The sequence below is a fragment of the Embiotoca jacksoni genome, unplaced genomic scaffold (assembly GCF_022577435.1).
Source record: "Embiotoca jacksoni isolate LCO1_2020_lvr unplaced genomic scaffold, fEmbJac1.0.p SCAF_16, whole genome shotgun sequence".
In the NCBI taxonomy this organism is placed as follows: domain Eukaryota; kingdom Metazoa; phylum Chordata; class Actinopteri; family Embiotocidae; genus Embiotoca; species Embiotoca jacksoni.
Window position 1 is genome coordinate 10138290 of NW_027185296.1, and position 16601 is coordinate 10154890.

At 40.1% G+C, this 16601-nt stretch overlaps 1 protein-coding gene across 4 annotated transcripts in view; it reads right to left on the reverse strand.

The window, feature by feature from the left end:
• Window positions 1-16601, reverse strand: part of lpp (LIM domain containing preferred translocation partner in lipoma) — a 158483-nt gene that overhangs the window by 46476 nt on the left and 95406 nt on the right. For all 4 annotated transcript variants that reach the window (XM_069150858.1, XM_069150856.1, XM_069150857.1 and 1 more), the window contains one exon: window positions 14378-14974. In XM_069150858.1, coding sequence (XP_069006959.1) covers window positions 14378-14974 — 597 coding nt within the window. The remainder of the gene's footprint in view (window positions 1-14377; window positions 14975-16601) is intronic.

Consider the following 16601-nt stretch of genomic DNA (forward strand, 5'->3'; position numbering starts at 1 on the left):
ATGTCCAAGGTTTAAGAAATGGTTGACTTTCCTGGTCATGATTCCAACTTTTTGACATGAATGCTATTTAGGTGGAACACTAGTAATTAAAGTGACTCTGATATGATTTGAATACGCTACTTTCTGTTACACTGGTGATTACAGAACTATCCCTTGCTCCGAGTGTTGACCATGGATGGGTTTAGAGAACTGGATACGGCCAAGCAGCAACCAACTGTGATGTCACCCAACGGTTTGTGAGCTGTTCTTCTGAAGCCTCGACTTTGGCATTTAGACCGTCGCCATCTTTGTTTTTTGGAGCCAGAAGTGACCATATTTGGACGGGCTGGGGAGGAGCGAGGGGTAGATCCCACTCATTTTGATTGGGAACCCGAAGACACTACGTCCGCCCCGCTATAGCGGAAACCTGACTGCACCACAGGCCTGCCAGTCAAAGACACGCCCTCAACCACACTGCTCTCTCAGGCCTAATATCTAAGTAATTATGGGATTATTTTCAGATGGAATGCATGAACTCTGATCAGGAATGAATTTAGCAAATGACACCATATTGACCCGAGGAAAAAAAAAATATTGATTTTGTATTTCATGAGAGAAGTTGAATGGAATTCAATGGAGCTGAAGGCTTTCTGGAGCCAACCCCTAGTGCCCTTCGATGGTATTGCAGTTAAGGCATCTCCGCATTGGCCTCAGTTTTGAGACGCGGAAGCTGCTTCCTCTTTTATAAACAGTCTATGAATACGGCACTGCCACTCAGCCTTGCTGCCAATTTGTCTCGGTGGTCACTTGCAGTACTACAACAACAAAAATCCTCAAAAAGCTTTTTCTCCATCAGCATCTGTAAAGTTGCTCACAGGACAACTCGAACAGCAAACAACGTCCGTTTCAATCGTTCAAGTGAGTTCACCGCTCCACTCCACCACATCTTTGGTTTTGACAGTCTAGTCTTTGGCATTACTACAACTACTACAACTGAACAGCGACAGCTAATGCTAGCTAGAGGCCGCTCCTTAGTAAACTGTGGGACTGAAAGTGTGGTAGCAGCCAACGACTCAGCGGGGTTTGAAGGAAACGTAACCTGGAGGGAGAGTCAGTGGTAACATTAATAACACATAAAAGTGGAAGCTAGTTAGGCAACACATTAGCTTTCACCAAGCTAACTAAGTTTAACAGCACATTGGGCAAAAGGAGCCATAAGACCAACATATGAAACGCTATAGGGGCTTGTTGAAAACGGTGCAAATGTCCGAGGCGATGACATGTTCCTGTCAGCAGCGCCGCATGCAAGCAGGCAGCATGCTAGCAACGTCGGCACTCAAACATCAAACCGGAGGTTGAAACTAATCCTGCATTTTTCTCTTAAAAAAATAAATAAATAAAAAAAATATGCACAATAGCTACAGTAGTTTCTATTACCTCTTCAAAAAGTGAGGAGAATTCAAATGTCAGTTGAACTTTTGAGGAATCATGAGTTGTATCCTCGTATTTAGGCCAGTCCTTTTTTGCACCGTCCAAAAGCAATGTGCAAACACAATGAGACTGAGAGGCACTGCACAAACCACTGAGCTGAAAGTGATAACCAGAAGGGGGAAAGTACAAGCACTATGGAGAGAGCCCAGTGAAAGGCGACAGCTAAACAACACTAATCTGCGTTTCTGTTCTACTTCCTGTAAATGCAATATAGCACCTTAAACCAAAAGCAATTGTCTCACCTTTAACAATAGCTTCATGTTTCCTGCATGATCAGCACGAACTGAAGAAAGACATAATCACTCACAGACATATTTATCCACAGATTAAATGATGATGGACTTTACAATTCAAAATGCTCTTCAGTGTCAATGGAGCCGCAGCTTTAACTCGGGCTTTTAAAAGAGAAGCTTTAGTCCGCTCACAATCTGACATACTGGCTTTTTGTCTCCCTAAATCACAATGGTATTATCTGAAATGGACACAGAGCCTTTGGAAAGGAAGGGGCTTATTAGAATAATAGTAATAATAAACAGAACAACAGCAAATGGACCGTTGCATTAGTAAAGGTTCATGAGGGATTGTTTTTTTAATTTTATTGGATTGGTAATATCTAAAAATAAGCATTTGTTGCCGCAACACTAAACGAGTGATTATAGCAGCTTAGGCGACTCCGTTTTACCCAAACAATGGCAGGATTGCTGGATCAGTCACACTATCCTTTCAGTGAGTTAGTGTGTGTTTGCATGTATGTGTGTGTTTGCATGTATGTGTGTGCGTGTGTCAAGGGGGGCTTCGGCATGTCGTGAGTCCACAATCTAACATATGGGTTAAACATTTAAAGACGGTGTATATTAAGAACTGTTGCTTTAGAGTGGATGGCTTTATTTGCCATTTTTTTTAAAAAGCCAGAGATTGTTTGTGTTATTGTTACACAGCAGTGCACTTAAACACATAATTGTGTTTCATTCACAAGACTGAACGCGCCGATTTAGAGCAAAAAGGACGCGGCAGGTATTCCTCTTCGATCAAATATAACATGTATGAGGAAAGTTGCTTTGTCATTTTTTTTCAGCAGCTCCATGATTAATTTAAGAATTTGCTAAGTACGTGAAAGGAATCACATGTTCGTGGCTTTATGTAATCCATTTGATGAATTTGCTGCTCGCGATGTTAAACAGGTTATGAGTAATCTGTATTGCATTTCACTTTGAGAAGAACCATCACAGCGCTCCAAATTAAGCTCAAGGCCACCTTCTGAGGAGGCACAGATAAAGTATACATTCTCTCCAAACAAAATAGGTCATGCTGTTTCAGCTCCAATTAAATGCTGAGGAAAAAAATAACAGTCAACTGTAGAGCAGCTGTGTACAGAGCAGCCGACTATAATTAAAAATTAACCAATTCCATAATTGACATTTTCCACAGCCATTCAAATCTTTGCTGTAAACTGAATTCATATAAGGGGATGAATTTCAGAGTGTTTGCAGACACGTAATGTATGTAGAGGGGCCTTTCAATGTTTGTAAGATTGTGCGTTAGTAAAAACTAGGTCATCTGTTCGGAACTGACACATCCCCCTGCAAACAGATATTTGAAAATCTGAGAGTGTAGAGAGGGGTGCCACAAGCAATCTGAAAACAACAACAACAACAACAACAACAACAACAACAAATGACTGCACAAATTGCTGGGACGGAGATAAAACTTATTTGGCATCTCTTTGTGTACCATTACAATCCTGTGAGTGTAGCAAACAGGATGCAGATCTGCCTGGTTTTGGGTGAGAGCTCAAAGTGTTTTCTCTGCCGCTTCCTCATGTGGTGTCCTGCGTATATACTTATACACATGTGGTGGACATAATGATGACTCAGAAAGGTTATCTCTGCAAATCGATGTATTGGCAACCGGCACTTCCCTTTTTGTAATACAGTGTTTTCGATCTCCTGTGTAATTTGATCTCCCAAGAGAACCATGATATATCCTGCTTTGCACCTAAACAACTACACGGTTTATCCGAATGACACCCTGAGAGATATCTCTTGACCAAACTCTACTGCAGCCAACAATACACAAAAGGCTGAGCTGCTCCGTGATACTTCCCTTGTGAGAAAAAAAAAAAATAATGTTTCGAAAGTGCACACGTTTCATGGGCTCTGATCCAGAGGTGGATAAAAGGCTCCTTTTTGTGGACGGAGGAGGATGTGAAGTGGGCAGAGAGGAATCTAGTTTCAGAGAAAAACTTGCAGAGAGGCGTTGACACTGACGGGGGGACCATGTCCTGCAGGAGCCAGCAGGGGCCACTCTTTGTGCAGTAGCTTTCTGATTGAACCCTCTGCCTTCCTGTGAATTATACTTAAGTGGTGAAAATGCTTGGATCAATACATTAGCACAGTCAAACAGTGTCAGGCACTCAATCAGTGCTTTTTCCATTAACCAAAGTAAACCAATTGAATCAGTTCCTGACATGACTGTTAAAAACTGAGGTTGAAATACTTTTTATGTTTATTACTTTTTTATTGTTTAAATACACGGTGGAAATACGGGTGATTTGACATGACTTGGAGTGACAGGAAGGAAGTCATCCAGCACGCCACAGTATCAGGGCTGGAGAGGTAACATAAAGGCTGGTTGAACCCTTTTCTCTGCTACTCTATTGCAGTCATGCAAGAGCTGTTATGATGGAAAGATGAAACCAGAAGTCTCCCAAAAAAACATCAAAAGCCAATCAACAACATATGTTTCTTATTGTAACAATAACCAGACTGACTGATGTGGAGTTCCTGTGTTTAAACTTTATATATAGCTGAACAGACTGATTATTTTACTGCTGGGTCTGCAAACATTCATGATGTAACCAACCCTCGAAAAACATGAGCACACAATACATTAATGAAGCTATAAGGGATGGGCATTTCAAGCAAAACCACGATTCAAAATTCACTATTCGATTTTTAATCGAATATCAAAGCTCCGGATCCCTGAAAGCAGCGTATTATTCGAATATTCGAAAATCATGCCCCATCCCTAAAAGCTATTAGTTAGTGTATAGCAGGTTCCAATCTTGTGTTTTGAACTTGGTTGGCTTTAAATTGTGTCATAAAAAAAATCAATACTTAATGCTTGATACTGATCCTGAATACCTTTTTGGCTCTTTTCATCTTTATTTTGAAATCGTGAATCAGTTGCTCCATCTTCTACATTCCTGATTCCACTGTTGTATTCGTCTCTTTCTTTCCTCATCCTTTTATTCCCTCTCTGGAAATGTAAAAAGTCTGGTAGTGCACTGATCTGTGGAGGAACTTTTAAGATAACTTAAAACTGAACAATAAAAACAACTTCAGGCCCACTTGAGGGCTTGTAACTACTTACTTTGTGGTCTTTCACTTGACAAGTTACCATTTTTGTTTAAGATGTCATAGGTCTTTTCTTCAGCCTTTTAGCTTCAGAATCAAGGGTGCGCTTGTTTAAAGACCTGCGCAACACGAGTGGGTGGTGGGCTGATGTCACGGGGGCTGCGTAAACACTATTTTAGAATTTGAGAGGTGGCTAAATGCCACTACCGCCCTGCACAGTATCACAAACTAACCACGCATTCAGCAAACAACATCTGCATGTCTTCACTACAGGCCAGCGAGGAGAGGCTGAAAAGAAGAAAACACACTGCTCAGACATTTTGGATTGCCGGGGCTCACTGAACTGCAATGACAGGTATTGATCAGGCCAGTTATTTACCAGCCGAGCTGTTCGTCTCAGAGGGGACATGAAGAGAACAGGGTGGCAGGGCCGATTATTTATGAGCGGTTATGTGACAAACACTTCTGATCTACTGGAGGTTACAAGGGGCCGAATGAACCGGCCAATCAACAACTAATGAAAAAGAACTTGAAAAAAAGTACAGCAACTTGTGAGACCAGCAAGTTAGTGTAGAAAATATAACTCATAAAGGTTATGTGTTGACCTAGTCTTCATTTTATTTTCAAGCAATTCACATTTGTTTTAGTTTTTTGGATAATTCAGGGTGTAGCTCTATACACTGATACCCTTGTTTATTTTGTGCTCAGTTTCATCTGTGTATGACCCCACATTTCATAACAGCCGGGTTGAATGCCAAGAATTTAGATCCCAGTATTTCCAGGGAATTCTCACACAAAATCTTCAACAATTTCCCAGGAAAACTCCCTGAGGAAAGCTGGAAGTTTTACAACAAGTGTGCTCAGTGCAACCAAACAAAATGAGTCAACAGCAAACACACTTTCGTATTAGTTCGGGTTTGTCAAGGATGGAATTTTCCATCTTTGGCACTCAGAGCACGCAGAGAAGTCAACACTACGGCGGCCATACACTGCCCTGTAGCAAAACTATGCTGGAAACCTGTAATGATGGCCACATAAACTAATTATGAATATGAAACAAAAAGATAAATGTTGTTTAGGTTCATTTTCTGTGGTTCTACATTATAAATAACAAGAAATACTGGGAATAGCTGACATTTTTTTTCCTGGGAAGTAATAATTCTGCAACCAACTCTATCAGACAATCACAATGTGAGATGTGAGTCAACACATTTGGGACATGGAGAGGCCCATTTAATAAATAACTTTTAAAAAGCATAAAAAGCACCAAAGATAAGTATTTGTGTCAGTTAGCCACATGATTAAAACTGGCATACAAAATACAAAGCTAGCTGTATTGGGAGATCGTAATTAACTTTATTAGCTGCACCTGCGTTTTGTAACTTAAAATGTCCTCTGTCATTAATGCTGACTGTAACTCAGCACAGAGGATCCCAGCGCCGAATATTCTAATTTGGAGATGCAAATTTTAGGTTTGGTTGGTACAATACATTCTATGACATTTAAAGGTACCCAATGAAACTTTTCTGAATACAAATTTATGTTTACAATCTTCGACTACACGTTGTTGAGACATTACTGTCACCAATCAGTGGAATAGCCAGAAACTATTAGCAGGAAGTCCTGCTTGAGATACGAGCAGAACGGGGACCCGCTCACAAAGTATTGCTCCAGGGTATCTTTCATTTTCCAGCCATTAGTTTTATACAGTATATCAAATACCAGAAAAGATTCTGTATTTCAATCTTTTTTATGCTAATAAATAATCAAAGCTTTAAATTAATACGTCATTATTTTTATTAAATAGCAGTCCATAGCTAATTAATTTACGTGAAACAAAACTCCCATACCCTAGCGACACCTTTGAATTTTGAACAAGACACAGTTTTTGTTTCACACTGTATCTGACCACAAACATAGTTAATCAGAAAGATGTCTTTCATAAACTTTAACCAATTCATTTCATATTTGGAAAAAGGCCTTTAATCAAAGATCACTTGAATTAAAAAAAAAAAACCTCCTGTTTTTATCAACTCTACAAATGCCCATGTCACTCTGAATTCCTCTATGTTGTTGTTTGTGGCTCCTGTATTTAGACTGGAGATTTATTAAAGCCGAGGGAGCCTGATTTAAACCTGGAAGCAGTTGAAAGGAAGCTTTCTGATGCGCTGGCACGAGAAAGTGAAACATTAGGAGATACACTTTAAATCACTGACCTCAAGGATCAGGTCGAGCGGACTGACCTTTAGTCTATGAAGCATTTAGTAACCAGATCCTGTATGGACCACCACCACACAATACGTCAACCAGCAGCATGAGTGTCAGCACAGCAGTAATTATACTGCACAAACTGTCGGAAGCGGGAGTTGATTTGTCCAGACAAACAGCTGGTGGCGCTAATTCTTCAGTTGGGTGTGACCATTTAGCCTACTGTGAACCAGAACCAATTTCACTGTGTGAATATGGGTCTGGAGACCCTCTATTGAGAATTGTTTGCGGTCGTTCCATCCTATTGGGCGTAAGCCTTGGGTTAATTTTAACCAATTGGCATTCGTCGAAACCGGCTGACACTCTGCCACTGACCCAACCTAAGGTCCATGTCCCCCAAAGCTTTTTCTCCCCGAGTACAAAGTATTTGTTTTAATTGTTTTAATAAACGCAGGCAGCTTGATGAGGTTCTGACCGTTTACTCATCGCTGAGCACTGAACGTTCGGCAATTTTTTCCAGTCACAGAGAGTCGAAAAATGTTAATGCTCCAGACGTCACTGTCATTTGTCGTCCAATAACAGTGAAGGAAGGGCGGGGCAAACACTGACACCTGTTGCTGATTGGTCCACCCTTCAGAGTGGAGGTTCAAACGGTAATACGACCCGAGTTCCCAGACTGTATTTAAAGTGAAGAAAACTGAAGCTGTGAGAAACAGCCAGGCTAGCGATCGTTGCAAAAGAGGAAGGTACAAAGAGATGGAATTGAAAAAGTTTGAGTCAAACCTTAAACAGTGAAAAAGAATGTAAAAAAACCATGATGGAAATATGGCATTCATGTTGGAACAGATGCGATATTTTCATCTGTCTCAATTTTCCAGTCAAGTGCAGAAACGACTGCGATACTTCAAGACTTATCACAATTCGAAAGAGAGCATTTAACAGATGGATGGAAACAAACCCTATTCTCTGGTCTGCAGTTTGCAGTTGTTATGTAAAGGAACATATCAATGTTCCAGCAAAAAGAGAAAAAAGAAGCTTGCTAGCAAGTAAAAATTAAAGTAAGTCTCAAAATTTCTCAATAACCAACTATACAAATTTTTCTAAGGCCGGAAAAGAACTCCAGATATTTGTCTGGTGTCAAGAATACACATAAGGCCTTTCTGTGAACAATAAATGGCCATTATTTTCCTTTTTGTGTCATTAACACATGAACAGTAAGTAAGTAATAAGTGACAGTCCACTCTGACAAAAAATGATGAATGTTATTTTTTTCTGCTTATATGTATAATTTTGCTTTCTTGAAGAGTAAGACAAGAAACAAAGAAAGCGTTGAAAGGGCAGAGTGGTTCACAGGCGTAATTGGAGTATTCATGCTTAGATATGAGTAGGTGTGCTTTTTCAAAATCACAACTAATTTTGTTTTCAATTGTGCTGTCAAGACAATATCACAGCGAAATAGCATGGAAAATGCTCTAATTATACTTTTGGATTCATTACCTGAACACACATTTACACACACAAAAGCTTATTTTAGTGGCGTAATTTTTCTGAAAGCTCCACCGTATGTTAATATGGGAGAAATGGCTACACAGAAATAGGTATCATGATTGTGTCCTTTAAGACTGGTGGTGTTTGAATAGCAAATAAATTAAGGTGTCGGGGTAAAAAATGAGAATTTAAGGGTGCTTTTACTGATTTTGTGTCAACACTTTATGGTTTAGTAAAAATAGAAGGCAGCTTTAAGGAATTCTAAGGAAGTATTTATTTCTTTTTCATGTAGCCGAAGGGAAAATCTGTAGATAAGACTGAAAAAAAAAAAAAAAATGTGAGAGCTTTCAGTGTTATGGCTCGACGAGGCAGTGAAGGAAATGAAAATAGATCAGGGGGTCACAAAAAGATATTGAATGTGTATGATATAATCACTAATCTGATCAAAAACAATTTATGTTATTTAAATGAGGCTGTTTCATAACTACTATGCAGAAATTTTCAAAACAATAAAAAAATACGGGACTATTTGTGTCAATACATGGTTGACATAGAACAAAGTGCAATTTGGTTTAAGGTGCATCTATACAGAGAAAAGATCAGAGGGTTGCGGATAACATGTCTTCATCTTGTCAAAGCCTTGGGCTCTCTCTTTGTAGTTATACATGGTAACCCTTCACCAGGCACAGAATCTTCCCTGGTAATCTATAGCACAGGTGGTAACCCTGCACTCACTCCGCTTACTTTTTTAGGGCCTGCACATAGCTCTTAAAGTGAGGGCAGCTGGGGTCAACCACCTGAGGAGATGACATCACATATGATGTAAAAACACAGCCAAGTGTTCACACCTGATCACTTTTCCATGCATAAAGACTGTCGCTCGTGCACATGCAACTCTGTCTGCTAAACATGACGTTCCGACACAAGTACACTAAAATAGCAAATGTCTGGGAGGAAATATAATCCTGCTACTCCTTTTACTGTAAGAGTCAAGACACTGCAAAGTAATTTCAGATTAATATGAGTAGTTGAGTTTCCAAATAGCAGAGAAGTAAAAAAAACAAAAAACACTGTCAATGCCAAATCTATTTTTTGTGGAGTTCCCCAAGGGGTCTATCCTCGGCCCCCTTTTATTCTCTATTTACATGTAACCCAGAGGGCTTTTCTTCCACATACAAAATATTGACTTCCATCTTTACTGCTATGCTACAATACTGTATAGCCTAATATGGCCTGGTACTACTGATATGTTCTGTTATGTCTTCCATTGCCAAAATCAAGAACTGGAGATCTAAAATAAGAGTAGTATTTTGAATTCTGAGTTTCTCATAATTAGCCCACCTGATGCCAGTACTATCCTTATCCAATAATAACGAAGAAAAAGCATGTAATCTACAGTAGTGATAACTTTTGAGTCCTGGTTCTTTATGATGTTCGGGTGAGTAACATGCTGCAATTTTGTTTCATTTGATTATTATTAACTACTTTATATATTTAATATTTTTATTGGGGTGGCATGCTGAAACTGGTTATCACAGTTGCCTCACAGTAAGAAGGTCCTGGGTTCAAACCTCAAAATTCAATCAAAATTCATGTTGCTCTTTCCATCATGATAACTGTTCAATTTGCTTTTACAATAATTCAGTTGTGTTTATCGCCCATTCTGTAACATTCGTTATTCAAAATATAATAAATTAAAAGAGGAAGTACAATATAAATACACAGTTAATATGTTTTTTTAGTGTGTAGATAAGTTCTTTAAGTAATCTTTATGAATTGATGAATTTTCACAGGTGCGGCTGACTGCTTTCTGTCAGAGGTGGCACACAATTTTAGGAGATTAATAAGAGTTCATGCCAGGTTCAGTGTTTAAAAGTGTTTTTTTGGGGATACATCCTGATGGCAGCATATGCAAATGTTCTTGAACAGGTCAAAAGGCAAAGTGGCCAGAACTGGAAGGCAAAAACATGTCAAGTTATTTAAACATGTTTGACAGTTGAAACCATCATTGACCTTTGAGGGGGCTTTAACTGGCTGCAGGGATTGAGCAGTTCAAAATAATCCTCCCCTGTCAAACGTCACTCAAGCTCAGCAGTAACACAAGTCATCATCCAGCTTAACTTCCCTCCAATTTCGGGGAAGACTGAGAGACTCGCGGAAATTGGTATGTTAACCGGCAGCCATGAAATCTGTTAATTTTTTGGACGACAATGGAGATCAAACGCTGCCGGATCTGGGTAATTAAGCGTCCTTGAAGTATGTTGATGTGAGGAGCTGTTCTTACACCTTCACTTTACGTGTGAGTAAGGATACGTTGGCCGATTGCGTGTCGAGTGGTGGAGGGTGACACGGGGTGAGGCGGGGGGCAGAACGGGCGAGCTAATCAGAACTAGTCTAGATCATAGAATTTCATCTGAGGCGTTCATCTTAGACTTCTAATGACACTGACCTTCTATGAATACCCTCAATTATGTGAAATTATCTCTTTAATAAAGTCCTCAATCAAAGTCACAGACCCCCCACTGAGAAAGTCCCGGGTATTACATAAAACCACCATTAACTCCAAATAAATAGAGATCATTTTTGATAATTATGACAAATATGGAATAAGTTCTTTTTAATTGACTGTGTTTTGGTTTATTTACACAACACTTTTAAAAGAGGCACATTGCACTTCTTTTAAGTCGATTTAATACCATTTGTAAAAGGTTATGAACATGTCATGCCATTTGGGTCAAGCAGAGTGATGATCATAAAGGCAACATTGACAGATTTTGCTTTCATTCTAATCTGTCTTTTATAATGTCTCTGGTCTGTTATGGCATTAAAGATCTGCTATAATGGACACACACACACACAAAATAAATAAATAAACAAATAAAAACGTTGAGTGCCAAGGTTTGGATGCACATATATTAGGGGAGGGGAGGGTCAAACATGATGTGTGACTCCATAGTCATTTACGGTACATCATTCAGATGAATTTGTGCATATGGTGCATTCATTTTCATGATATGTTTCAAAGCATTCAAATAAAGCGGGAGGGGTGGCGGTGGGGTGGCACAGAGCCCATTATCCTGCTACTGTATAACCTTGGGAAAGAAGACAAATATATACATGTGGCATAAAAAGCTATATCTGTAAAATTAGTGATTTTCTTTTATCTGAAATCAAAGAGATGCTCACAAATCTATTAAACGCCACCTTTTGTTTTTTAATAATGCATCATACTGGGACCCAAGCGAGCTTTTCGAGCAAAATGTAGACTTTTGTTTTGAACAAATATAATTAGACTTATTTTTAAGATACTTGCTGCAATGTTGAAGGTAATTTGTATTTAGTAAAGTACAGTCCTTGATGAGTTATTCCCGGAGGCTGCGAGGCCCAGTTTGTAGTTTGAACCAGCATAAAATCCTTGAATTAAACAAAACTCAAGGGCCTTCCACTTTCCAGAGATTGTCGAAGGCTGGATATATTGAGATTAGAATAGCTGTCTCTGTGGCATAGACTACTCTGTTCTAAGGGACGACACCATATTATAATTCTTCTCAGTCAAGTACAGTTCTATAAAAAGGTCTGTAGCTCAATTCAGAATCTTGCAATTTTCTTTACTACGGTACATGTCTCTTTTATTTATTTTTTTTCTCTTTTACATTATAATAGATATGAGTTTTTATTTTTTGGTTGTGGTTTTTTGCACTAAATAGTATCTATTTTCTTTTTTGTGGTTCTCAATGATATACTGATGAAAACTATTGATTACAAAAACGTTACTATGATACATATTGATGTTACAGAGAATGAGGACGAGCAGTCCAGTCTAACTGGCTGGTCATTAAGCCACTCTCAGTTACAGTTGTTATGCCTGACAAAAGTAGGCTTGTGCTTTGAGGTGACGATTATCAATTGTTGCTACTGTTGCCAGCAGATTCAGTCAGCTGTTGCTAGTTAACTCATGTGGCTAATATAGCGTTGAATGTTAGCTGCAAGAAGTGGCTAATAACACTCTCTTCTGAAGTCTTTTTAATGTTTGAAGTGGAATATTTTTCGAATGAGAACCTGTGTCAAAGAGGTCTTTAATCTGCACTTGAATGTCTAGTCGTAAAAACAAACCTTATTCACATGACAATCCAGAGAAAAAGCTGCAGCCTTATCCTTGTATGTGTATGGCTAGCAGGCCCAATAATAAAAGCACTGTTTAAAAAGCAATAAATATGTGGACAAACCCTTATTTCATTCTAACATTACCCCAGCGCTCCAATAAATGTAGAGTTTGTGGCTGTGGTTGCTGGTAAGGAACAGGCCAAAGCCACAAACATTACCTACTGGACGCTATGATAACAGCCTGCAAGTACGGCCTCTACTCATTAGATGCGTGAGTCATGGACAGAACTTCTTGTCACAAATATTGCAGATAGCTCACGATATGATGACTCTTGTACTTAGAAGGAACACTGTGGTGTGTACTACTGTGGGTAGTTAGCTGAACATTTGAGCAAACCTTTCCGATCTCCTCAGAAGCCGTTCGCGATTCAGTTTCACATTCTGTTCTATTGTGTTTTAGGGTTTTGGAAAGATGAACAAGACAGACAACATACCCTAAACTCACACTTACAGCAGCCCTGTGCGTACATTTCTTTAACGTGGAGAAAGTTTGAGCCAGTTGCTAAGATATGATTGGAAAATTGCTGATTAATAGTGAAAGGTCAGTTGTTTTAACTTGTAGAGATTATTTTCTACAATAAGTCATGACCACTTGCTTGCAACAACACGGCCACACTTTCACATTCCACTGACACACAAGTAAATCAATCAAATCGAAGATAGACACAACAATGAAGGGACAAGCTTAGCTTTACATACCGCAGCTGGTAGATATATGCTGTTGAATACACGCTGCCCTTTATGAGACAAATGGAGTCAGATGGTGTAAACCCCCTACAGAGCAAATTTTTGGTTTTTTTTAATTCATAAAGGTTAAAACAACTGTTTATTCTGAGCATTTCAGTGAAAGCTAGTGAGCAGCTCCCTATAGCATTGCCATCTAAAGCTGCACAAATGTATGCATAGTGTGCACATACGTACAAGCATGCATGAGCATACAGTGACAGAAAATGCCACAGTGGTGCACTCACAATCTTGCACACACACAATTTATCCTAAATACAATGCAATAAGACTGGAAAGATGCTACAGAGCGAGAATGAGATGAGGCTGTGTTGTCCTGACTCTGTCATATTGTGTCCTGCAGGGTTAGTGGATGTGGGTGAAGACTTTATCTGAAACAGTGTCCGTTTAAATAGGTGTGGGTCATGTTTGTCCTTTTTTACCTTTTGATTCTACAAGTTTGAACCTTGACCATTGAATGTAAGTAATGACTAATAGGAGTTTTAGAAATAAGTAACCACAATTCTTTTTTTCAGTCTTTGAGTTGGGCAGAGGAGTTTAAATAGAGGCTTGAAGGATGACCTCTACACTTTTGACAAGAGCCGTTGAGGTGGTTCAAGTATCCAATCAGGATGCTTCCAGCACGATTCCCTATGGAGGTATTCCAGGGATATCTAACCGAGAGGAAGCTCCAGGGCGAACCTAGAACACACTGGAGGGATTAAATATCCCAGCTGGCCTGGAAACGCCTCGGGATTTTCAAGAAGGAGTTGGGAGATGATGGACGGCCGGGCTACTCTGCTTAACTTACTGCCACTAATTCAGACCATGAAAAGTGGAAGAAAATGGTGGAGGAATGGATGGGCGGATGGCAGTAATCTTTCTTTCTCAGAAAACCTGCAATATCTAAGAATAATGGCAACTGTTTGAAAAGGTTTTATGTGATGCGCAATGAAAAATCATCTTACCTTTGATGGAACGACTGGTCCAGAAGAGTACTGAGCCAAACTTGGGGGCTCATCTGTGATGTAGGTCTTCTTGGGGCCCTGAGGCTGGTATGCTTGGGCTGGCACAGCGTCAGGTCTTCTGGAGCTCATTCCACCTACTTGAGGCACTCCTGGATGGTGCTGCTCTTGATATGCACCCTGTGCCATCTGGGAAAAGCCAGGCTGCGGCGGTCCATAGGCAAAGTCAGGACCTTTGGGCTGGGCCGGCATGTACTGCACCTGCGAGGGGCTACGAAATGGCTGTTGGCCAAAATGGTGCCCACCTGGAGCTGGATGCTGGGGGCCGGGCTGGGCTGACCTCACCTGGACGTTAAAGGTGGGCTGGCTTGGGGTTGATGCTGTAGCATAGGAGGCTGGAACAGGTTGAGGAGCCATGTGGCCTTGAGGCTTGGCCACCGGGCTGACAGACAAAGGTGGGATGGACGAGACTCCCCCCGGAGCCTGAGGTTTGGGCGTAGACTTCTTGGTAGCAGTCAGAGGAGGCTGAGTTGGAATGACCATCCGCTTATAGCCAGTCACTGGAGCGTTGGGGGTGGAGCCCGCAGAGGATCCAGAATTCTGTAAAATAGTAGAAAAATGTGGAGTTAAAGTAAACGACTAAATAACTAAATTTCACACCCCAATAGCTGTTGAGATATTTCAGTCTTGACTAAAGTGATATACGACCAAGACACAGTCCAACAGACCATTTGGCACTACAATCTGTAGCTGCTTGCTGCTAGCATGGCAAAAAATGTTTACCTAACAAGTAAAAGGATGAACTCAAAATGTTGATAAGTGAAATTCTGCTCAATCGTGGAAACACAACAGCTGTTTTTAACAGCATTTTACTGATAGTGTGCTTGACGCTCAAATGATTATCCACCCTGACTCCACACAGTCAATTACAAGGCTACCTCGACAGCCTCTGCCTCTCCACTGTCCACGACCACCCATAATCTATGGCTAATAAAGCAGGAGGGGAAGGGATAAATTGTTTGGGAGAGGACGTAATGACAGCAGATTGGCAATGGCAAATGACACTTGTGCTGACTCCAGCTGCTTGGATGGGAAAGATGTTAAATCACTGAGATTTGTGGCTCTGGAGTTCCTGGGAAGAGACGGCTGTAAAGCAGCAACACAACCCACTGCTGAGATTCTCACTGTCTGGACGACTGTGGCATTTTGATCTAATATCCAATGGCTACATCTGGTGCACAGGCCAAACTATAACAAAATACAGCAGCTAATAACAGACAGAATAACAACGCTTCACTCAGATGTCAGGGGCTTCTGCCCCGAGTGTCTCTCATGTAAGTAATAATTGTTTTTCACCACCACTACATATCGGTGTCAGACGTTCAGCCAGTCTAAAAAGGGTCTATCATTAACCTTGGATGGCCTTATTAGGTTACTGCCTGAAGCTAAATATCAGAGTCAATTACTAAATTTGCAGCACAAGGGGAACAAAAATGAACACTTGTAGTCTTTAGACCCTTTGCAACTCGGTTTGATGAGACGTCTTCTAAAATGGGGCAGAGCAACAATTCAAATCGATTTCCCTTCAAAGTTGATCAAAGCCGGCTGCATAAAAATGTCACAAACAGCATCTGTTCCTGCACTGCTACACTCCTTTCTGCATCCTTCATTAAACTGAATACAAATAAAACACTTGTGTTGTAGGGATATCAGTGAAAAAGTATATACAGTAGGACTGCGATCCTCATAATGTACTGAGATAAAAAGAATTCCAAGTTTTGGTAAACACATCAACTTTGTCTAAATCCCATCTAATCTAAGTCAGAGGGGAGCCCCTAAGGAACCATTAAAAGCTCCAGAAAATATTTTCTGCTCTCGCTCTGATTTCTGTCTCAGTGATTAGCGCTGATGTTTATTTAAAAAGTGTGTCTGTCTGAATATGTATGGTAACATCACCAGTATGCCCTTTAGGAAGCGAAATTACTTCATTTAAATGTTTCATGGGTTTTAAATACTCTAGATTATTAATTTATCTTTAAGGCCTTAGAACCTACAGTAACGTTGAGTTTGCAGAGCACTGGAAATGCAAATTGGCCCCCTCAAAATAATTACACTGTCATGGTACGTTTTCCACAAATTACATTAAGAGAATGGATTCAGCCCGTTCGGAGGGTGATGAAACTAATCAAATGCACCAAATCTGAACAAAAATGTCTGTGTAGTGGAA